Source organism: Triturus cristatus, chromosome 4_1 (assembly GCF_964204655.1).
Source record: "Triturus cristatus chromosome 4_1, aTriCri1.1, whole genome shotgun sequence".
NCBI classification, from domain to species: domain Eukaryota; kingdom Metazoa; phylum Chordata; class Amphibia; order Caudata; family Salamandridae; genus Triturus; species Triturus cristatus.
Window position 1 is genome coordinate 1,215,232,311 of NC_140585.1, and position 23,575 is coordinate 1,215,255,885.

General features: G+C 46.8%; 1 protein-coding gene across 9 annotated transcripts in view; it reads right to left on the reverse strand.

The window, feature by feature from the left end:
* OS9 (OS9 endoplasmic reticulum lectin) overlaps window positions 1-23,575 on the reverse strand; it is a 241,551-nt gene that overhangs the window by 135,458 nt on the left and 82,518 nt on the right. For all 9 annotated transcript variants that reach the window (XM_085654566.1, XM_085654565.1, XM_085654562.1 and 6 more), the window contains exons 3-4: window positions 11,020-11,083; window positions 5,827-5,903 (exon numbers count right to left, since the gene is read on the reverse strand). In XM_085654566.1, coding sequence (XP_085510692.1) covers window positions 5,827-5,903; window positions 11,020-11,083 — 141 coding nt within the window. The remainder of the gene's footprint in view (window positions 1-5,826; window positions 5,904-11,019; window positions 11,084-23,575) is intronic.

Below are 23,575 nucleotides of genomic sequence, written 5' to 3' on the forward strand. Positions count from 1 at the left end.
GCACCGGGTCCCCTGTGGTGGGACGGCCCCAAGTCCCCAAGAGAGATTAATGGAGTGACCCCTCGAAGGGAAGTAACAGTTCCCTACCAACAGAGCCCTGATGGAGAACCTCCAGAAGATGATCTGCGGGGAAATGGGTAGCTGGATCACCCATGCGCAAAATTCCCACAGCCGTGGAAACAGCACGGGCGAAAGCCGCACCCGCCTCTGTAGGGCCCCGCGGAGGGGAAAGCAGCTCCTCATTCGGTGACGGCTGCAAGCTAAGGCAGCCATCCCCCAAGCCAACCGGGGGAAGGAAGGGCCAAGGCCGAAATGAAGAAAGAGGGAACGAAGAGTGGGGGACTTGTGGTTCCTCGAGCGAAGACTGCGGTCGTGCAGACGGCGAGGAGACGCCTTTAGACGACGTCAGGGAAAAAGCCACGACACGGCGGCCCGTCTCCGGCGCGGATGAAACCAGCAACCGCCGAACCTCTGGAGAAGAGGAGGCGTCCGAGGGCGAGTCAATGACCCGATGTCGGCCCGGCGCGGAAGAGTCCGCAACCTGAGGCGCTGGAGGGGACGCCGGGGCAACCTCAGACACAGCACACGGCGCAGGAGACCGAAGCTGGACCGGATCAGGGGTGGCGAAGGGGCAGTGCCGACCGGACCTCCGACGAGGCAGCCGCCTGCGCGGAGGGACAAGAAGGGCCCGGGGAGGGACGAGGAGACCCCCACCAGCCGCGACTCGTGACAGGGCGAGATAGGCCCTCCGCCGACCCCTGTGGCGCCGCCAGGGCCAGCAGCTGCTGGTGCCGTAGCGGCAACACCTCTGCCTCGGACAAGGCCGCCGCCTGTCCCGAGGACCGAGAGGGGCTCGAGCGAGAAGGGCCCTCCGCTGACCCCTGCGGCGCCGTGGCTTCGTCACCTCAGCCTTGGACAAGGCCACCGCCCGTCCTGAGGACCGAGAGGGGCTCGGGGTGCGACCCGAGCCCCGGCGACCTCCCGCAACACCACAGGGACTCCCGCAGGAGTTTGCGGCGAAGTAGAGGCACCGTGGTCCGAAGAGAGGACCCCCGAAGGGCCGCACCCCAACGGCACCACATCCTCCGAGCCTGGATCTGAACCGGCCGGAGCCGCCGGCGATGCCGTGGAGGGCCCCACACACTGCAAGGGATCCGCTGACGTCCCAGGAGGGGAAGGAGGAGAAGCCAGCACGGCCTGCAAAGCTGCCATATATGTCTCCATCTGGGCTCTGGTCGCCTCTACGCCGGGAAATGGCAGATAAGGGGACGACACGCGGGGCCGCGTCACCCGCGGAGAGCCCACACCCCCGACAGGCTGGAACCCGACCCTCGGGGACAAACTGCGACACTTACCAAGAGGTGAGCGGCGCACTTGTGACCCCTGGGAGAAGTTCGAAACCGGCAAGGGAAGCCGCGGGTCCGAGAACCCTCCTCAGGGGCCAGGCAAGATGACGACGCCGAACTGGACACACGAGCCGAAAGAAGTTTCATCCGGCGCTCACGCCGGGACTTCGCCTTCATCTGCTGGCACGCCTCACAATCAGTGGAGTCATGGTGCTCCCCCAAACACCGCATACAGATGGGGTGAGGATCCGTCGCCGACATGAGGTGGCCACACGACGAACAAGTTTTAAAGCCCGAAGACATTCGCACACTGTTCCCACACACGCAGCAATAGCATAAGGGAAAGGCCTAAACAGGCCCAGAGCACAAACCGGATCCGCGTTGGACGCGGAAAAGGAAAAAACTGACATAGGCACACCTGGATGGGATTTATGTGACCTCACTGACGTCATGTACGTGGAAGCCGCCGCCCCCCCGGCGCGTAGGGATGCTGGGCAAAAAGTTTTCCGGATCCAGTCTCACGCCTGGGGATAATTCTACGTGAAGGAATCTGCGGCTAGTAGTCTCTAACAGATGGGGCTTGATTAGCTGGAGGTAGATTGTTTCATTGTTGGTGCCCTGCAGGGGGATCACCAATGCCCCCATAGCACCGCCAGCTCCTCAGCTAGCACCCATCTTAGGTACTGGCACAGGAACCTCACACAAGTTGTGTTTTAAAAAAAATATATTTTGTGGGTGCTCCGGCCCCACTAGGGGCACTCTCAACTCAGCATCCCGTTGGGGGCTGCGGCGGGAGGCCCAAGGCCCCACAATCCCCCAGCAGGACCCATTCTCTGGCATCTGCGGGAGCCGGCCACAGTTGAAAGTGCTTCCCCGTGGCAGCAGCAGTTTTACTTTCTGCTCCTGCTGGAGGCGGAGTAACCCAGTGTTCCCTGCCTGCGCTCCCGCAGCAAGGGAAGGAGATCTACCTGCATATCCCAGGGGATTGGGTCCGCGGGACACTGAGCGCAAGTCGGGCCACAGGGTTGGGGTCGCCAGGGTCTAACATTTGCTCGGGTAGGAGGGCTGACACGGGCTAGGAAGTCAGGGCATACCTACTCAGGCCCGTTATGTAGCTTAAAAATATTTTTCTGAACAGAGGACCGAGTATTGTACTGGCCGCAGCAAAATTTCAGTTTAAGCTGCAGCTAGCCGATCAGAGCACTCGTCTTAAAACGAAATCCCTCGGTCAATCAGAAGGCTTGAATTTCAGCCCAACTGTCAAGATATCTATATATTTGGAAACTAAATTGCTATAAAACTACTGAACTGATTTACACTTAATCACAAAAACCATGCTTTCTGGGAAAAGATCTAGTTTTATGCCAAATTTGGAGAAATTGTATTGAGTCGTTTTGGCGCAGTCTAAAATTCGTTATGAAAATTGCATGGAGAAACTGTCTCCCAGGAGATAAACTTTAGATGAGCTAGGCTCTAAGGGAGACAATATAACCTGGTTCAAGAAAGTGTTGAGCTCTCAGGGTACCAAAGTGTGCCATACAGTAGGTAATGCTCTGAAAATATTGCTTTTTGTCCTGATGATGACCTAACATACTGATACGGTCGAAATGCTGTTGACGTTCCCTCTGGCAAATAAAGAGGACGCATTAATTGTATCATTGATCCTGCTACATATAAGACAACATTTCTTGTATTTTTTCCTTTGTCATGGTGCTGGTTTTCTGTTTACACTGTGACTTGTATTATATGTTTGTCATGTACAACTTTATGAGCACCATTTGGATGTCTGTATTGCTTTTGGTATTTTTCATGTTTTACAAAAGGTAATTTCAATAATAAGATTTTTGAGAATAATTTAATGTAAGTACCTCTTTATTTTTACACTTTCAATTTGCCATAATTATTTGTCTCTTATTGTGTCACTGAATAACACTAATGTTATGATATAGTTTTTGTATGGTGGTTATATATACTTTCTTTAAGCAAATGTATTTTCCTAAACCATTGTTGCTGATATAATGACAATTGGAGATTAGACATATGCAGATCAGACCAGGCCCAGCCCGACAGCTTGGTAGAGGTCTTCGCCATGGCTTGGAGCTCCACTGCTCTGACTGATGAAGGAAAGGTCTTTCTTAGCAACATGTAGAGCATTGCACCCAAGAACTGAGGACTCATCACTAATTCTATAAGAGACCAGTTAATGTTTAGTGTCAGTCTTAATCCTGTAACAGACTGATACATGCAGTAGCATACGCTTTGCCTGCATAGTCTCAGAAATACCCTGGCATTCAGTGCCCTTTGAGTTGCACTTTGAAGCTCCCTTACTCAGTTTCTACGATTACAGAGACTTGACGATCTTCAAAGATAAGAATTCTGGCCCCGAGTAGACGAGACACACAAATTGGGTCGCATTCTGGTAAATGCCACTCACATTTAGAGGCCAAGAAATGGTGCAGGCATAATACGGCAGAGACTGGACCAAGTCATTAACCAATAGTATGTAGATCTGTTGGCCAGACTGAAGTGCCCCACACGGGAATGACAAGTTTGGAAAGTAGAGGATTGGTCTATATTAGATTCAGCTTCTGAAAATGTATAGAAATGCGCCATCATGTGATAGAAAGGCACAGTGGGCCCAGGTGAGCTCAAACATACACTGGCTGGGTGTTTGGGTACACGTGCAGCAGCATTTAGATGCAGGGCTATCCCTTAGGAGTAGGTAGGGATACCTAGGTGCAATTTAGTATTAGTCAGTTTCCCAGAACATAAGTGGTGTAACTCAGAGCAAGCAGGACACTAACGGGTTAACTCCATTGCTAAGAAGTCAAGGCCCGATTTTGCAGTGAAGCAAGGCTGAGATGTTCCTGAAGTATCTTGGTACAAGGAGCAGAAATGCTTTAGATAAAATATATCATGAGAGCAGCAGATGCCCGAGAACTAGGGATAAAGAATGTGTGTGTTGAACAGTGAAGATTAACAGAGTGTGAGCTTGCAGGTGCATGTTGGCAAGTTATTCTGACTAGAGACAATCTTGGGAGCCACGAGCCCTTACAACCTTCCACGAGAAATGAGAAAGGAGACAGTATGCAGCATGAGAAAAGTATTTGCATGAACATGTGCTGCATGATAAAGTACAGCAAAGGGCCTGGAAGGTTCTTGAACGAGAAACATGCTTGAATGGACAGTTTCCTGTGGTTTTTTTATATAATTTGGTAGCGCAAACATCTAGAAGAGTCTAGACTAGACATGGGCCATGCTGCAGCGCCGTTGGACTGCTCTTCCCGAGGGTGCGCATCAGGACAAAGCTGGACTTATCGGAGTGGGTCTCTCTCCACCAACATGAAGCAATACATCACAACATAATACTACAGAGGAAGTATTGGTTAGAAATTTCCTGCCAATTCCTCGTGTCATATATATTATTCTACCTGCTTATTTTCTATTATTGGCTTTCGTTATAATAAATACATGCCAAAGCCTCTATCCCATGGTTTGTCGTTATTCCTTCAAGTCCTTTCCTATGCAAGAGGTAGGTCTATTTGCGACCCACTAGGAATCGCTAATGAAACTCAAGAGTTTCATACATTAGGAATACCGATTTCCTAATGGAGATTCAGAGAGAACAGCACTTAGGAAATCGGTATTCCTAAATTTAGTACATCTAAACCTTAGTTACTTTAACCACTCCACAAATCCAAACACCAAGATCATGAGAGACTACACCTATGCCCAAAAGACCTAGCGTCAGGGATTACAGACTCCAACTTGTATTGCATGGTTGGGTTAGTTGCTTAGTAACAGACACGCCTGACAGAGATTTAGTTTCTTGACCTTTGCCCTAAAAATACGGACCATCACCTGACGAGACAACCACATTTGTATTTTCTTTCCAAAAGCGCAATAATTTGCAATACCAAACTATAACTGGACTTTCAGAACTAGCATTTCTATTGATTGTCATACGCAAACAGATTAGGTACACAGCAGTTGGAGAAAGAAATGCTTTGCTATTCTGATTTATATGGACTGTTTGCAGTGAGTCAAACAGTATACTGAACCGTCTTCACAGTGAAACACTTTATTTAACCGCAAAAGCACAGGCGTGCTGCATAGGGATAACAGTAATGCCTTGTTGCTAAGGACAAATGGTCTAGAAGGGATTTTTTTTTTGTACATCATTGCTTTCGTGTGTCTTCGTTAAACTGCCTCAACTAAAGTGAACAAGGGCTACAAGTCTCATAATTTATTTGAATCTTAAATGAAAACCCACTACAAGAAGAGCACATTGTGCTTAGTGACGGAGCCACTTGTTAATGTCAACACTGTAAATACACATATTTAATTAGACAACTCAACTTGAAGATAACACGCTGACAAGAGTGAGCTTTACTTTTTTCGCCTAGGTGAGAAGTTTAATCAGGTGCAATGTGTCCAACAAACACTATATTTACGAAATGCAATTGCAGTCACAACTTACTTTTGCAGTTTCGTTATTCCAATCAAATTCGGACTGATAATAGCCAAGGTATAAAATGTCCCCTTTCACTTCCAATTCTGAAGAAAAAGAAAAGAGAAGATGAAAATCAACTCTTCTGAGAGAGACTGGGAAGTAACTTTGAGGAATATTGTGGTCACGGATTGGCACAGGTCTAGTAAATACTTCTAGCGCAGAGAAGAAAGCTGCTCATTCATTCAGAAAGACTTATTAGTAGCTTCTACCCCTCCTCTCTCTCTGCTAAGTGGCTATCCACGGTCTCACTCATGCATACGGGCAGAATGGACGGGAAAGGAGGTCCTTACTGCCCTCAAGTTCTACCAGGATAAATGCTGGCAATATAGGCAATTAATCGTCACACTACTAGCTCCTGGCCTCCCTGTTCGACCTTCCACAACACTCTTACCCGAGTACAGCAAGGCTAAATAAAAATTAAAAACAAGCATTGGCATAGCTAATAGGTCTCGCCTTTGGGACCTTATAAGTGCTTAGCCATGCAACAGTTGATGTTGTTGCACCAAAGATATTGTGCTGCATAACTAAATACTTATAAGGTCCTAAAGGCGAGACCTATTGGCTATGCGAATGCTTGCTGGTTTGTGGTATAATGTGCTAATGTTTGTAAAGATGTAATATATGAAAACTAATCGATTTTCTGAAGAATAAAAAATATATTCTCCCGAATAAAATTAGACCAGGTAGTCAGTATTTTGTTTATTGGCGCCTTGACCTTTTTTTGGTGACTAAATAGGTATCTGTTATTATCATTGGCAGCATGGCATGGGCAGTGTGTGGTGCCAGCTGCAGTGGCCTCCTGACGAGAACCCTGGCACTTATGTTTTTTACAAATTAATCACTTGCCAAATACACTGTCTGGGAGCAATACAGGAGCAGCACGTGGTGTGCACTCGTTACAGGAGAAAAAATAAATGCCCACTGGGTTCACCCAACAGCAACAGATAAATATCAGTCTCTAAGCAGATGTGGCACAGATGTGTTAATTCTTAAAAAGGTTGTACAATGTCAGGCTGTTTCGTGGTAGAAAATGAGGATAGTTTCTTGTAAGTCCTGAAGAGGGTGGGTCTTTTTGTTCAAACTGGGACTAGTGTTGCTAAAATGCCACTGGACCCCATTCAGGCAGGAGACTCCCAATTTCTGAAGCAAAAAATTGCTTTACTTTGGCAGTCTCCCGCCTGAAATTGCCTCAGCTTTAATAGAAGACAATGGGAGAAATACATTCTCTTGCATGACTGGTGGGTGGGGTCAATTTAAAAAAAAAAAAAAAAAAAAAAAAAAAAAACTTACCTTCCCGGGCCCCGCGCCGTCTCTGCTACTAACCTGCACTCCAGGCCGCCTCTCTCCCCTAAGCTAATCACAACACTGCAATGGCAGCGTTGTGATTGGTCGGGGCGGCGCCAGGCGCCTTTGGGGAGGCCATTTTCTCCATGTAGGCTGTATTGCAGCCCACATGGAGAAAGGGCAGAGTGCACATGACGAGTTTGGGCGGCCCCACAGGGCCGACCAAACAGTCAGTGCCCTCAGCAGTGGACAAGCCACTCCTTCCTTACCTAGAGCAGACCCGCACGCCCCCAAACCAAACACTTCTGCTTTCTCGCAGTGCGAGAAGCAGAAACATAAAATGGTAGTTACTACCATTTTATGTTTCTGCTTCTCACACTGAGAAAGCAGTGGGGCGACGCTCCTAGTGGAGGAGCCGCCCCCGATTCTCTCCTACCTTCATTAAAAAGTTGGCATTTATGATGTTGAGCACGGTTCTCGCCCAAAGCGAATCCAGGAAAGCAAGCCTTTAACTCAGGCACCCTGGAAACGCATACTGAAGTTTTGGAATCCCAAAATAATACGGACACCTCCATAACCCTGCACATCCCAATGTTTCACCACAGTACAGAGATTGTTAGTGGGCCACAAGTCACTTTGTTGAGGCTACAGTGATGTTCTCGCTGTGCTCTTTCTGGGTAGATATGTGGAGTTTCACTAAGGTGCAAGGGTATGGCACTACATAATGGAGAATCAAGCCCACCCCTGACTTGGAAGACAAGGATGGTTTCACTTATGATAATGTCGGTGTCTGCATAAGAGAGTCAATACAATGCGGCCGTTCCACTCGGTAATTCACATTGCCGCCTATTGGTATGCTTGTTGTACGTCATGTGCATGGCCAGATCCAGGCTCCAGGATAGGTGAACACTTTATATTATACAGTTTCAACGCCTCGTCACTGATAGCAAGCGCTACATAAATGCAATTTCAAAGTGTCACATTTTCCAGCGTGATGTGTGAATAGTTCGTCTGGCTGCTGTTTCTATCCTGGTACTTGTGGTTTTGCGCGACTACCGGGCAGAGCAAAACTACAAGTGCCGTAATGCAAAGAAAACAGAGGCACAGAACTGTATGAACTATTCTCACCTAAAATGTATCAACATGGGCTGCACGGGTGCTTGAGGTTATATGGATTGTGCTAAATAGGCCAGGATGTGTTATGTCCCTTCATCCGCTTAATGGGGTCTGCGAGGCACTAGAGTTGCACTGCACAGAGACCTCTATGGCGTAACTCACCCGTGAAAGCTGTACTCGCAGTTCTTTTTTGACCCACTAGAGCAAGCCAGAGCAGCACAGCCGGTAGGCATGATAAGAAGCTCCTTTTCGAATACGTAAATCGTGCCCCTTTCTGAAACAAGAGCCCAAGAGTTTAACTGCCACAAAACAGGTATCTAAGATGGCAGCCGCATGGGATTGTTGGGAAGCGGTGGAATCAATCTGGTGACTCCACAACGAACAGGGCGGCCTTTTAGCCCCATGGGCATTGCGGGCCTGCCTCAAATTAAAAAAATATATATACAGTGCGAACTCAACCCGAAGGTATTGGAGCGCTTTACAAGATACCAGTTGTGTTACACAAGGACATATTCATTTTTGGTTAGGCACGGCCCAGCATCACATGATGCTGAGCCAACGCAGAGGCTCGAACCCAGTTCCCCAGCGCCCAAAGTCAGCAGCGCTGGCCTTAACGCAACATCCTCTACATACCAAACGATAAGAAAGAAAGCTATTGTTCCGAGGTGGGTAGGTCAATTAGCGCTTACCTTACAGAGTTCTCCGTAGCTTCTAAAACCGCAATGCAGCCCTCTGAGAACGCAGCCGGTGAGAGATGAGGTACCCCTCAGTTACACTGAACAAACAGAAAATGCTCTTGTTAGCCCGCAGTTGAAGCGACCAGTTGTAAGCGAGACCGTACAAATATCCATCCGTTTTCACTGCACTGTTGCACCTGAAGTTATACCAACCTCATTAATGTGAGCAACCCTTACCTAACCACAACGAAGCGCCTCAGGTCTTGTGAGGCGTGTGAAGCACTATACCGATAACCGGTGCAGATGCGGAGTAACCAATCGTGAAATAGCGTGTCCAGCAGGGGGATAAAGGAGGACGCCCCCTGGGTGGGGCAGGTATAAGTACCCGACCCCAGCCCCCCATCCTGTGCCCGGAAATGACGTGAGGAGAGACGACGGACATTGGGAGTCCCAGCCAGTGGAGAGAGGTGGGTGTGCCAGAATGGAGCACTAAGGTAGCCGCACTCTTAATAGGGCGCACTACCTGCGCCACAGGCAGACGCAGAGCTGAAGGCACCATCATACAAAGCAGCACAAGATAAAAAAACAAGCACTGGCAAAGCCAATGAGTCTTGCCTTTGGTAACTATTGGCTTTCCTGATGGTTCTTAGCCAATGCTGTACATAATTGCTGGTGCTGTGCAGCATGGCTACAGCAAATAAACTGTAAACAAGCGCTATGACATCATAGTTGCGTCATTTTGTCAGTTCGCACCCATCACATGCCCATGCCAACAAAATTATGCAAGCAAATCTTTTTTTTATTGATGCACTGGTGGGAAGTGAGCAACATAGAATGATAGGGTTCGGGGTAGTTACACGGCGGGTGCAGAGGGGTAACGGATACAACACAGAGGGCGGGGTTGGGGAGGAGATGCAACTGACAGGAGGAGGAGTTGCTGGTAGGGGAAGCAACACGGAGGGTAGGATGGAGGGAGCAGCAGCAAGGCAGGGTGGGGAAGAGAGAGGGCTGATGAGAGAGTAATGTGAAGCAGGTGGGGGAGAAGCACACAGACAGGTAGGCAACCATGAAATTATGTGGTGGGGCACAGAAACAAGGGGCGAGAGAGGAAGAGGGAGAAGTACACTGGCAGGAGAGCAACACGGAGCACCGAATGGGGAAGAGACGCTCACTAGGGAGGCAGTTGGATAACACACATGCTCTTGCGGTGTGCTTAAGTCAAAAGAAACAAGCATTGGCTGCGTGCGCGAGACGCCATATGTGGTGGGGGAGGGGGAGAAGTGGGAGTTGTGTACACGTGCGTCCAAAGCTTGGAAAACAAGCATTGGCCGCGCGAAGGGGGCGGAAAAAGTGAAAGCTACAGATGGCGCTTCGGGCGCTGAAAGCTGCCGGCTGCGCGCGTGCACGCTCGCGTGAACGCAAGCGCTAGGCCGCGTGGAAGCACTTTCAAAACCCGTAAACTAGATGTCTCGGCCAGACCAGCGCATGCGCTGGATCAGGCGAGACCTAAAAAAGGAAAATGAACAAACTGTCAGAATCACATGATACCTAAAAACAGGCAGAGAGTCAGAGACAGCGATCAGAGGTTCATTCCTGATAAAGGGATTACTACGGAAGTCAATTTTTTGTATTAAAAAAAAAAAGTAGTTTAAAACTCCAGGTCACCAAAGGTTGCCTGTTTTAAGGAATCCCAAAAAGGTTTACAATTGTGGAAATGTATCCAAATGGTGTAATGTAAAGCGCTCTGATACCATCTAGGGTCATGTTCGCACTATCTAAAACTTTATAGATAAATAAAAATAAATAAATAAGTGCGGGCCTTCCTGTTTTCTAATTGGCGAAACCAAGAACAACGTATTGCAGTATCCGCATCTTTTACTTTCTTCTCATTAATCCACCTACAAAACCACAGCCCAAAATCATTCATGCCAGCCTGCGAGAAACAAAGCAATAGCTGCCTTTGATAGGTCACCCATCTGCTCCTTACAAAATTAGCTATCACAGGTAGCCACACTCACAAAAAACAAATCACGAACAGCAGGGTAGGGATCAAAGCTTCTTCATTTAATTTGGATCAACATACCTTCCATGTGGTACTGTTGGATGTGCTTTCCGTAACATAACTCGTAAGTCCACCAGTCTTTTGTCTAGAATTTATAAAGGAGAAAAAAAAAGAATGATAAAACACCAATACACTTTATTATAAGGCATGCGAAAACAATCCTCCTTGCGTTTTTTAAGGAAAGATCAGGAGGGACGTGTCATCGTCTGTGCTTGTCCCTGCCAGACCAAAACCAGTTAACCATGAATTTTCAGATCAGATCACATATGTTGGCAAAGAACGGTACGGTCCTTGCAGTTTCATTAAGGGAGGGTGGGGACATGTTCTTACTGGCTGTACACTTAGTGCCGTCATGATATTGGATATTAACAATGTTTTTAAGTATACCTCCTGGTAGGAACAGATTCTTGGGTGGCCAGCAGGTGCAAGACCGTTTGGTCCTGATCCTAGAGTGCCAAAAACATTGCTTTGCCTGGAAGAACAGCGTGCCCTTGGAATGGAACTTAAAGGACATCACCTCCATAATGTAACTTTTTCGGCCAGAAAATGAGAGTGGGTGTGAAGGAATGGGAGAGGGAGCCAGGAATGGGAGAATTAGCGAGGCACGGTGGGAGAGAGATGCCCTGATGTCAGCCTGCACACTTAAACAAGCACTTACAAAGCCAATAGCTCTGCTGGCAGCAGTGCAAGCTTCCCTCGTATACAAACCAGGTAAAATTCAGACAGCAGTAGTTCATGCTTGAGCTGGCAAAGTGGTGGCAACAAGCACACAGAAGGTTGCATGATGATGAGGCGACCGCATTGAAAAGGCACACAGATCAATCTGAACTCAAGGAACGTTCCATAAAGTTCATGAGAATTCACTGCCCAGCTCAAAAAGATCAGTCTGAAAGGGTTGAATGAAAGATGTGACCTGGTTGTTTTTATTAAAAAAAACTAAAATGCACCTAAGAAACATACAAAAATGTTTTGGTCGGAACATCGAGACAAGAGGCTAAATTCTTGGAGGGTAAAAACATCCTTAACGGTGTGTGAGGTGAAACACAGCGTGGACGCACTGTTGATATTTAATACTCTTCGTAACAGGTACTGCATATATTGTTTTTAGGTCTCGCTGAGCCCAGCGCATGCGCTGGCTCGAAGAGACATTTTGTATGTGGGTTCCAAAAAGTGCTACCAGGCCAGCCTAGAGCTACAGTGCATGTGCGCGGGCGCGCGTGCCGCGTTTACTTTCACTTTCGCTGCCGCACGGCCTCTTTGATCGCGATCACTTTCGCGGCCGCACGGCCGCTTTGCTGCGCAGATCCAGCCTCCTCTGCCGGCACACCCACTGTTTTCATTGAATCACCTTCAACGCCACTAGTTGCTTCTTACTTTTTTTTTCTTTTTTGTAAACATACATTTTGTAAACTTTGAACATGGGTCACGGAGACGGAGCTGTCACAAGCAAGAAGCTTCCTCTCTGAATAGCGTCTCATTACAGACGCCTCCTGCTGACATAGCCCCGTTGCCAGATGACCTATCTGTTTAGCGAATAAACACAGTCTTTCCAGAGACTTACTCCGAAGAGGCAGGAAGCCTCCGTTCTATACACTTTTCTGTAGGTTCTTCTGCCTGCAACACCGAAGTTTACCAGCATTCGCTGAGATTTAGGAAAAAAAACACACTTAGCCCTAAAATGCTCATTGACAAACATGGTATCGCTGCGCCGTGGATGAGACTTGCATTTGGAATGACAGAATAGAAAATGTCGTCCCTGCCTGCTATCTCAGCAACACTTGTCTTTCAGCGCGGCGCCCTGAAAGCTGCCGTAATGTAATGCGTCTTTACGCCACGCTAAGACCCATTAGACATTGACGGTTTCAAATCACCAGCCCGCAGCTCCAGAGGCTTTCTCTGCTAAGCGCTTGATTTCCTATATTCCGCTGCATTAATGTGTCAGCATGTTACATAAAACCCCGCGGCAGCTACATGTTTATTCTGTCTGGAATAATAAGTGCGTCGAACATTTTTGAGATTTCAGCTGGGAATTCTTTACAATTGGACCTCTATTCTGTTTCATTTGAAGCAGCTATTTGATTTGACTGTCGTGGACTAAATAGTGGTACAAGAATTCAGCTGTATCTCTGTCGATAATGAATATTTTTGCAGTTTCTGATTGGCACGATAACTTTATGTCATCGTTTCTAATTTGCGAATTACTTTCTGTCTATCACTAACGTGAACAAACTGTGGGGCCTAATATAGCCCAAGACAATCCTGTTCTTTCCACATGTTATTTGAGTGAAACATGTTTTCCAAACAGTTTGTATTGGGTTTGCGTATACTTCAATCAAAAGGCCGAATAAAATTGTCAGAGTTCTCTCACGTGCTAGTTTCTGAAAAAATAGTAGGGAGAAACCTCAGAATATATTTTAAGGATGGATTTCGCTTCTAAAAGAATAACTACAAAGCTGAATGCAGCTACAGCGCATTTTTCAAATCAGTTTGATTCCATTTATGGTACCACAGGTGTTTGCAGAACACCTGTCAGTTGATAATGTGTTATTGTGTTTTATTGTGTTTTGGTATTGTTGTGTTTAAGTATGAGAACGTAAATTGTGTAAACTTACTCGAGGGGGATCTCATCCCTAGACAAGAGTGGGAGTCCTAATGCACAATTTAGCATTGCGTTCGATGAGCCAAAGCATATGTGTGATAAAATGTCCCATTGCAAGAGGTCTGTCTTTAGGGTCTTTCTGAAGAGCAGAAGGTTGGGGCATCTGATGTCTATGGGCATGTTGGTCCAAGTATAGGGGGCATAGGCAGAAAAGACATGTTTTCTATTTATTTTTTATTTTTTGTAGATTATAGTTTCCAGTCTGGATAATGTGGCAACGTTTGCTAACTTTTCGGCTGCGAGGAAGGAGGTGCAGCCAGCACAATTCCATCAGGAATGGGTTGTTACGGTCAAACATATTTTGAACTTCAGTGAGATTTGCTGCAGCATGTACGATTTAATTTTTCAAGGGCTAAGTTGGCAGTAGGATGTGTGGCTGTGTGGTGTCAGGATGGCTGTAGAGCAGGGTGCTGTCCCGTACTTAATTTGAGCCTCACCAGCACTTCATTTAGAGGACTGGTATTCATTTAACATCATATAAAAGACAAGAACACTGAATAAAGATGAGAGTTTGCAGTGGTAGTGCTGCTTCTCACAGTTCATTTACAACTCCAGTGACCTTTAACACCCTGCTCAACCTTTTTCAGACAGTGCTTTTCAGAAACTCAAGACAGTGGTGAAAATAAATTGATGAGGGTTGCAAAAGTCACTGGTATGTACCAAACTCCCAACACCAGCACTGCCTCTGGTAAGTCTCATCTAATCTTACCACAGTTCTCACCGTGACCATAAATGAAGAATCCGTTATGCCATGTTTTATATAATATCTATAAATGTACTTCAATTTTTTAGGAAACGCTAACTTACCCGAATCCCTGTTTACAGACAGCAACAATGAAGACCTTCCTTAGACAGATAACCAGTACATCACTTGGAACGGCAATGCAGGAAGACATGGAACGAGGAGTGTAGCTCTCATTAGTATAGCAGGTGCAGTAGGGCCCTTATCCAGGGGTTTGAGTGGCCAAATGAATTCTAACCGTGCCTGTTCATTACTACAAACAAGGCTTTTCCGTACTTAGTGACATTTTTTCAAAAATAGAATATCTCCCAAATCCCTCACCAGGAAGGTAGACTTGCTCACAACTCGGATCAGGTATTGTAGCCAACATTGAGAGGTGGAAATGGGCAGCACCAGTGGTAGAAGTGAGCTCACCCCGTTGAGCTAAAATGTAGGCTCTTCCGCTTATTTTATTATTTGTTTATTTCATTGGCAAATTAAATTAACTACTGATTTATCCACCAAAAGAAGCTCCCGAGCTTCAGAGACGCACACCACAAGGAAATAGCTCTTCAGAACCCTTTATTAGCAGCAAACAGCATTCGCACCTGATTATTGAATGTCCCCGACTTGTTTTGATGCCTCCGGCATCTTAATCATAGGGTAGGGGAGTTCAAAAACAAAAAATGGACTGCCGCTTCTTTTCACCATGCATGCGCTCTCCAGTGTAAGGCATGCTGGTTGCCGTAGTCCCAAATCTTCCCCTTGCTGCCAATATTAATTATAAATCGTATACACACGCACACCTGTGCAAAGCTGTCAGCTTAGCTGTCCTCATACCCTCCTCTCGAATCCATTCTGGTTCAGCATGTCAGCTCACGTCCCCCATGGACACAGGCAATAGTGTCAAAACTCCACATGTCTGGGGTGCTCCATATAGACCAAACAAAGCGTTGCACTCACCATGGCTCTGCCCTTCTGATTAGCAATGTTCCTTTAACTTCACCAGACCCTTTGAATGCAGAGAGCAGAAGCTCTCTGGGAAAATAAACATGCCAGCATCCAACTCTTGGAGGGCCCCCTTAGGATACAGGAAAGTAACCCACATAATCCTATCTCTTGGTGGGCTGCTGCCTTTGCAGTTACCTCCGACAGACTACAGACTGACTCGAATCTTCCCTTTCCCAACATTCTCTAAATTCCACCTCACAATCACATCAGGCACTCTGACCAATCACACAGTGAATCACCGCAGACTTACAAGCCAATCACATTGTCCCTGGACTTGCATCATAGCATAGAACCAGGTACACAGAGGAACAATAGGACACACATAACCGCTGTCTACTTCCTCATAACACCCAATATGCCCACAATATGGAGCACAGGTGCCCATCATAACAAACCTGACCGCAGCTTCTAAGAATTCTCAGTCCATCACATAAGCCCACCTAATTTCTTGAACAAATAATGATCTAACATATTGATAGAGACTGCAATGTATAAAGGGTACGTGATGCAAACTCGTCTGCTGAAGTAAACTAAAAAAATGAATTACATTGTTAACAGTACAAAAAAACAAGATTAATTTCCTTCCAAAGGTCAGTGTCAAACCTTCGCCACCCTGTTTTTCAGTGTCTTCTGGTCAAATCCTCTCCAGAGTTGTTCAGATGTAGGTGCATTCGTGTATTGGGGTTTCAAGCCCTCAAATGTCTGCCAGGATATGTTTTGTGCAAATTGTTAGACCCTTGTACTCCAATGAATGATTTGGTAGCCCTTTCTTCCATAAATATAGGTAGGAGCTAAACTAGTTTGACAAAAAGAACAAGCATTTGCAATGCAATAGGTCTCGCATTTATACGAGTTTGAGCTATTGTCATTGTAAATGACAATGCTTATTATTTAAGTTTTTTTTTTTTTAAACATAAATAAAAGGCACTGTCATTTTCAATGCTAATAGCTCAAACTCTCGCAAATGCGAGACCTATTGCATTGCAAATGCTTGTTCTGGTTGAAGTTCAGTTTTGTTTAAAGATCTCATGGAGTAATGAAACAGTTAACATTCATATGTTTGGTTAACAGGTAACAATGTTTCAGGAGAAAAGTTAATTTACAAATCGGTAGTAAGTACTGGTGTAGAAGGGATACTTCTGAACTTAAGATGCATTGAATTAGAAGACCCTATTCATGCCATATTGGTGAACCACTAAACGGTTTGATTTATTTTTTTACACATATTAACAGTTTTCAAGTCATTCCTCAAAGGTAACATTCATGACATACAAAAAACGTTTAGGATTCTGGTAAGTGAAGTGCACACAAGATTTAAATATATAACATCGCCATCCTTCACTATTAACTACACTTTAGATACTGGCTTTCATCACAGAGACCCAACTCGCCCCGCTTCCTCTATATTCATCATTCACCAGTCATGCCCTCACAAATCTGGCAACGGTCTCGCCATCATACAAAAATCTTTCTTCAATCATCACCTCTCTCTCGACCCTCTTCTGGCCTCACTGTTCCCCTCCTTCTCAAGTCATATTTTACCTTATTTATTAACTCCAGTCCACAACAATCATATATTTAACACCATCATTGACCTGGTTTCCCCACTGCCCTAAGATACACAGACCTTAGGGACAAGATGTCCAAAACATTTTTTCAGTCGCAGGACTTTACAGTTCATACCGTGCAGGAACTTTTTGGGGCGTTCCGATGCCCATTTTTTAGGCCAAAATTCTCCCACTTCTGAAGAAATCTACTCTCGATCCTTCAGTGCCAGGTAACTACAGACCTATTTCTCTTCTCCCCAGCCTGTCTAAGGTCTGTGAGAAGATAGTGAACAGACAGCTGTCTGAATATGTCGAGAGCGCGGATCTTCTTCACCCTGCCCAATCGGGTTTCCGCCCCTCCTTCAGCACGGAAGGTGCTCTATTGGAAATTTCTGAAGCCATACGGGAGTGTCTAGACGCTGGCGGGAAGGCCGCCCTTGTGCTGCTTGATCTGTCGGCGGCCTTTGATACTGTCCCTCACTCACTTCTGCTTGACAGACTATCGAAGATTGGGGTGTCGGGCGCGGTTTGGGGCTGGATCAAATCCTTTCTGGATGGCCGCTATCAGCAAGTCTGGATACCCCCAGCGGCCTCCTCACCTCTGCTAGTTGGCACGGGTGTTCCCCAGGGTTCGTCCCTTAGCCCCCTCCTGTTCAATATCTATCTTACTCCTCTGGTATCTCTTGCTGAGGGGTTGGGGGCTAAGGTCATTGCCTACGCCGACGATACGCAACTGCTGTTCACCTGGGACAAACAGGGGTCCTCGGAGGCCCAGGTGCAGAAGTGTCTTTCCTCGGTTTTCGAATGGATGGCGTCGGCACACTTAAAGTGCAATGAGGATAAATCAGAGGTTCTGATGTTCGGGGACTTTCCCTCCGGATTCAGAGAGTCTATTTGGCCGCCTGAGTTCCCACCGCCTGTTTCAAACAGTCAGACCGTTAAGAACCTGGGCATCTATTTTGATAGCAATCTTTTCTTTTCTAGCCAGGTTTCTCGTCTGACAGGTTGCTGTTTTGGTCTCCTCAAAATTTTGAGAAGATTCCTTCCGCTGCTGCCTCAAATGGCTAGGGAATCAGTGGTCCGGGCACTTATTCTGTCCCGCTTGGACTATGCCAATGCCCTCTATGCTGGGCTCCCAGCTTATGTACTCAATAAGCTTCAAGTCACCCAGAATGCGGCTGTCCGCATGCTGGGAGGGCTGGGCCCCAGGCAGAGTGTTCATGGTTACAGTCGCTCCCTTCACTGGCTACCGGTCAGGGCCCGGATAGCTTTCAAATCTCTTACCCTTGCTCACCGGGCCCTGCACAGACGAGGGCCAGGATATCTTCAGAAACGGTTCTCGTTTTACGTGCCAGGGCGTCACCTGAGGTCTTCCTCTCTCAGGCTCATGAAAGTGCCCTGTTTCCAGCGTCATAGACTAGGTGGTACTTCCCTGGTTGTGTATGCTGCCCGCGCCTGGAATGCGCTCCCCTTTTCTCTCCGAATGGTTGAAGACACTGTGGCCTTTAAGAAACTGCTAAAAACTTACCTCTTCTCGTAGGGCTGAGTCTCAATTCTGTCTCCCTGAACCGCGCCGGGACACTCTTTCGAGTATCTGTGCGCGTAATAAAAAATATATAACATAACATTTTCAGAGGCACCGCCCAAAAAAGTCCGCCAGACACGAGGAAACTCTGAATCTGGCAGGCGGTGGACTCGCGTGTTTTGCGGTGCTGGAGTGGGCCGCCAGCGTGACGGTCTGCTCCCACATCGCCAAACTTGTAATCTGGCCCTTAGTGTTGTCCTTGCCTGACAAAGTAGCATGTTCTAACATTTTTAATTAATATGATAAGAATATTCAACTATATATTAAGGTATCTTCTACATCCAGCGCCAGGCACCTGGGAAACTGCATTGACAATACACCTAAAACTGTACACCACTACGAAAGAGTTCATCTTCCGATGTAGTCAAACTCCACTGAAGAAGGAGCAGAATTGTTTCTAATCTATACAGTCAGATTCTCAATGCCAAGCAACACGTTTTTAGGCTTCCTAATAAATACTGCCTCTCCCTCAAAAAGGCCAGATACCAAGAACCCAAACTAGTGTGTTTTTTATACGAGCCTACCGTGCAAAATTAAACCTTTCCACCAACCACATACCTTACATTCAACCTGTGCAATCCTTTGTATGCTCGGACACTGATGGTTACCCTCCCCCCCCCCCCCCCCCAAGGCTTCACAATACCCCTTTCAAACCCGTCAACATTTGCTGAGGTGCACAGATTTAAACCCAGGTCTTACTCACAGCAGAACACACACACACAGAGTCTAGAATTCACAACGCGACATAACAGACCCACTACCTACATTTCTTATGACAGGCAGAACCAGAAAATGCATGGTTACACTAGATTTGCTCACAGTTCTGTCGTTTTTTGCCACATAGAAGAGGATGACAATAAGGCACCTGTAGATGTATTACAAGAGGTTTCAGCTGTATGCAGTTGGAGGCCAGAACCCCTATGTGAACTTGTGCATATCAGTGATCACTACACTAAAACGACATGGGGGGGCGGTTTATGTATGCACAGTGTAGGAAGCATTTTTACACTATATTTTTCGGGATGAGGTTGCCTGAAATGCTGATTTCAGCTAGACAGTAGGATCCAATTTGTTTTGAATGAGCTGAAGGATTTTCTTAAAAACCATGGTACCAGGCTAAAGACCACACCATGTGTTCCTTGTGTCATTGTGATACCATATACTATCGACAAAATACAACATACACACGTTGCTCGTGTCCCTGTTGTGCAAGTAGGGGCCCTGTGTATTTGAGCTTCAGACTTCCATGTCGTTTTGACAGGCTACTGGTATGAGTTGCTTGTGTCTTGGTTATCCATGAGGCGCTCCTTGTGATCCCACAATGCTGTGGCTTGCTTGAGTCTCTAACCTGCACATTGTCTCTTCTACACAGACCCCCGTATCCAGTCACTGGGTGGAGGAGTGAAGCACAGGACTCCTCCTGCCTAGCGCTAGCTGACGACGCTCGCTTTTTACGTATTTTACCTTGATTGTCACTATTTCTATGTGTGCACGAAAAACCTTTTTAACAAAACAATCCTTTAAAAAAAAAAATGCAATCACGTTGAGGAATTACCTGATTCATTGAGTCTGCGCCGATCATACCCTTCCCGTTGCTTCCCCGGTCCACCACGTGTCCCAATACCCGATTGAGTGGAGGGAGGCTACTTCCGGTATTGCAAGGGTTGGCGGTTTAGTCCCCTCCTCTCCCCACCACATAAAAGCAAATGCAGAGCGGAGCGCGCAGCGGACGCGAATAGCAGTCGCGCCGGTGGCGCGCCAAAGGCAAGCCCATCTGCGTCCATCCGCGCCAGACCGGGCCCAGGGCCCAGAACCCCGGTGTCGCCTCCTCCAGCGCCACTCCGATACTCTAGGGAAAAACTGCTCCATATTAGGGAATCCTCTAATCTAATTTGCAGTCACTCCATTCCCACGGAGACACTGCAAGTGAAATGTCCACACTGCCGATATAAACTGCCTCCAATGACAAGTCACCAGCCACCATCAGGGAACCAATTCAACATGGCTCTGCTGAATTGCAGATCCATGCCTAAACACGCCGCGGATATTTCTATATTGCTACAAGATACAGAACTAGATGTTCTGTTCCTTTACGGAGACCTGGTTGATGCCTAGTTCAGGCCCTGATGTTGTTCAAGCACTCCCCCCCGGGCTACCTGATTCAACGCTTAGACAGAACATGTAGCAAGGGCGGAGGGATCGCTATAGTTTACAAAGATTATTTAGTTTGCCGCTTCCTAGATAGCCCCCTGCTAGATTGCGAAAACTCCATATTCTCTATCCAAATTACTCCCTCACTTACTTTTGCTGGCATTCTTCTTTCCCGCCCACCAGGAGCACAGGGACAATTCTGTAGCTCGATACTTGTAACTGTCCTAAACCTAGCTAGTGCGTCGTCCAATTTTGATCCTCTTGGGGACTTTAATTTACATTTTGATGAGCCTTCAGATAAAGTGGCTGATGACCTCGCCCATGATTTTGCAGCCTACCAGCTGTACCTAAAGATTCACCAAGCCACTCATATGAAGGGTCATCTTCTTGACCCTATTTTTTCAAGCATAGTAGAACTAAAAGGGAAGAAGCCCATCCCCCTCTCTTGGTCAGACCACTTCCTAGTCCCTTTTTCATGGCACCCATCCTCCACACACACTCATCTATTGGCATCTCGCATCCAAGCTCGCCACTGGCCCAAACTAAGCGTAGGGGGCTGGACTCGTGAATTGAAATTAACTACACCCACACACGACCCCGATCCCTCAATTGCCAACAGAAAGTTCTGCACGTGGATTGAGAAATCACTAGATGTAGTACTGACCAGAAAAAACAGTCTACAAAAAAATAAAAATAGAATAAAATAAAAATAAAAAATAAAAATCGGTCCCAATAAATCCCCCTGGATCACCCCCGATCTTCGCAAATTGAAACAGCAATGCAAAAATTTAGAAAGTATGGAGGAAAGACTTTTCAAGCGTGAAAAAAATGAGACTACAGAGCATCCATTACCTCCTACAAAGCAGCACTAAAAGCAACACAGGCTGCCTACTACGAGGAAAAAAATTCAATCATCCTCCCAACTCCTCTAAAGAAATATTTCGGATCGCAAAAAAACTATTGAGAATTCCCGATCCCCCCCCCAGCCCCCGACCCGACTGGCTATCATTGTGAGGAATTAGCAGGTTTCTTCTCCACCAAAATCAAAAATATCCTTAATCTTCTCCCACTTGCCAATAATGATCACCACCTCGAGCCCCTCAAATTGGAACCTCAGAATAACGCCATCCACCTAGAGGCATACGCTCCACTCACTGAGGAACTCCTCCCTTACATCTTAGACTCAATTAAGAGTGGCTCTCCGAGTGACCCTGCCCCTTTCAATATTCTGAAGCTAGCAAGACCTGCTATCATTACTCTGATCGCTAATTTAATCAATGCCTCTCTAGCATCGGGTATAGTTCCCCAGGACTGGAAAAACGCCATGGTGAAGGCACTACTAAAAAAAACCCCACCTAGATCCCACGGAGTTGGGCAATTACCTACTTTCCGTGCACCTCGAAATCTTTAAACTGCTTCATTCCTCCCAGACTGGCTTCCATCCTGGCCAGGGCACTGAGACTGCACTGATAGCGGTGGTGGTGGAGTCAAGAAAGATTCTTGACTCTGGAGGATCCTCAGCCATCATCCTCTTGGACCTTAGTGCAGCCTTTGACACGGTGAACCACTGCATCCTCATACACCGTCTCAAAAAAGTGGGAGTGACAGGCAAGGCCCTGTCCTGGTTGGAATCATTCCTGGAAGAAAGATTCTTTCAGGTATTTGAAGGCAACACCCGGTCCCAACCAGTGCCACTCCAATGTGGGGTCCCACAGGGCTCTTCCTTGAGCCATACCCTGTTTAATGTGTACATGTCCCCACTAGCAGAGATAGTAGCCCCTTTTGGAATCCAACTAGTCACCTACGCAGACGATACCCAGCTTATTGTGGCTTTGAACCAGGAAGAGCAGTTTCCCACGAACCTCTGCTCATGTCTCAAAGAAGTCGCCAGCTGGATGAGCCCCTCCCACCTCAAACTCAACGGTGACAAGACCGAGCTCATGCTGTTGGGCAACCAAGCAATTTTTAACTCTAACAATCTGTGGCCGTCCTGCATGGGGCCAGCACCGACGCCAAAACAGGAAATAAAGAGCCTGAGCATCTGGCTCAACCATGATCTTACCTTTAGAACCCAAACTAGGAAAACCGCCGCTACCTGCTATGATATGCTCTGTACCGCACGGAAAGTTATTCCTCTTTTACCCTTCCATTCTAGAAAGCTCATAATTCAGGAGCTCATTCTTTCCAGGCTTGACTACGACAATGCCCTTTATCTGTGCATGCCCAATTCAGTTATCTCCAAACTACAGGTGGTCCAAAACTCGACAGCAAGGCTACTCATGGGCACTAATAACCGCTGCTCAGCCAAGCCTGCCCTGAGAGCACTCCATTGGCTTCCGATACAAGAAAGAATACATTTCAAAGCCCTTTGCATTGCACACAAAAGCTTTCAGGGTAAGGGTCCCCCCATCATCAAAAACCTCATTAAGCCTTAGAAGTCTACCTATCTAGCGGAGGTCCCCAGAATTAAGAGGGCCCGGACAGGGGGCCGCCTTCTTTCCTACAACGCCTCCAAACTCTGGAACTCCCTTCCTCTCTCTATCCGCAAGTAAGCCAATCACTCAACATTCTGCAAACAACTGAAGACATGGCTATTCCCATAATTCAATCTGCTCCTCTACTCGCCTCTGCAGCGCTGGGATGCCTCCGGGTAACCATGCGCTATATAAGAATATTTTCATTCATTCATTCATTCTTCCTTTGCTACAATGTATACATACACTCAGATAAGGAAGATGGAACATTTGTTGGAAGCAGTTTCCATCCCAGGAGCAGAGGAGGCTGAACCGGAGAACTGAAGCCAGACCCCTGATCAGGATGAGCAGACAGAGATAGGTCCATGCATATTTCATAGGCCTGCCCTAGCAGTGCTCAGACATTAGTGCTTCCCCAAAGATGGGGTG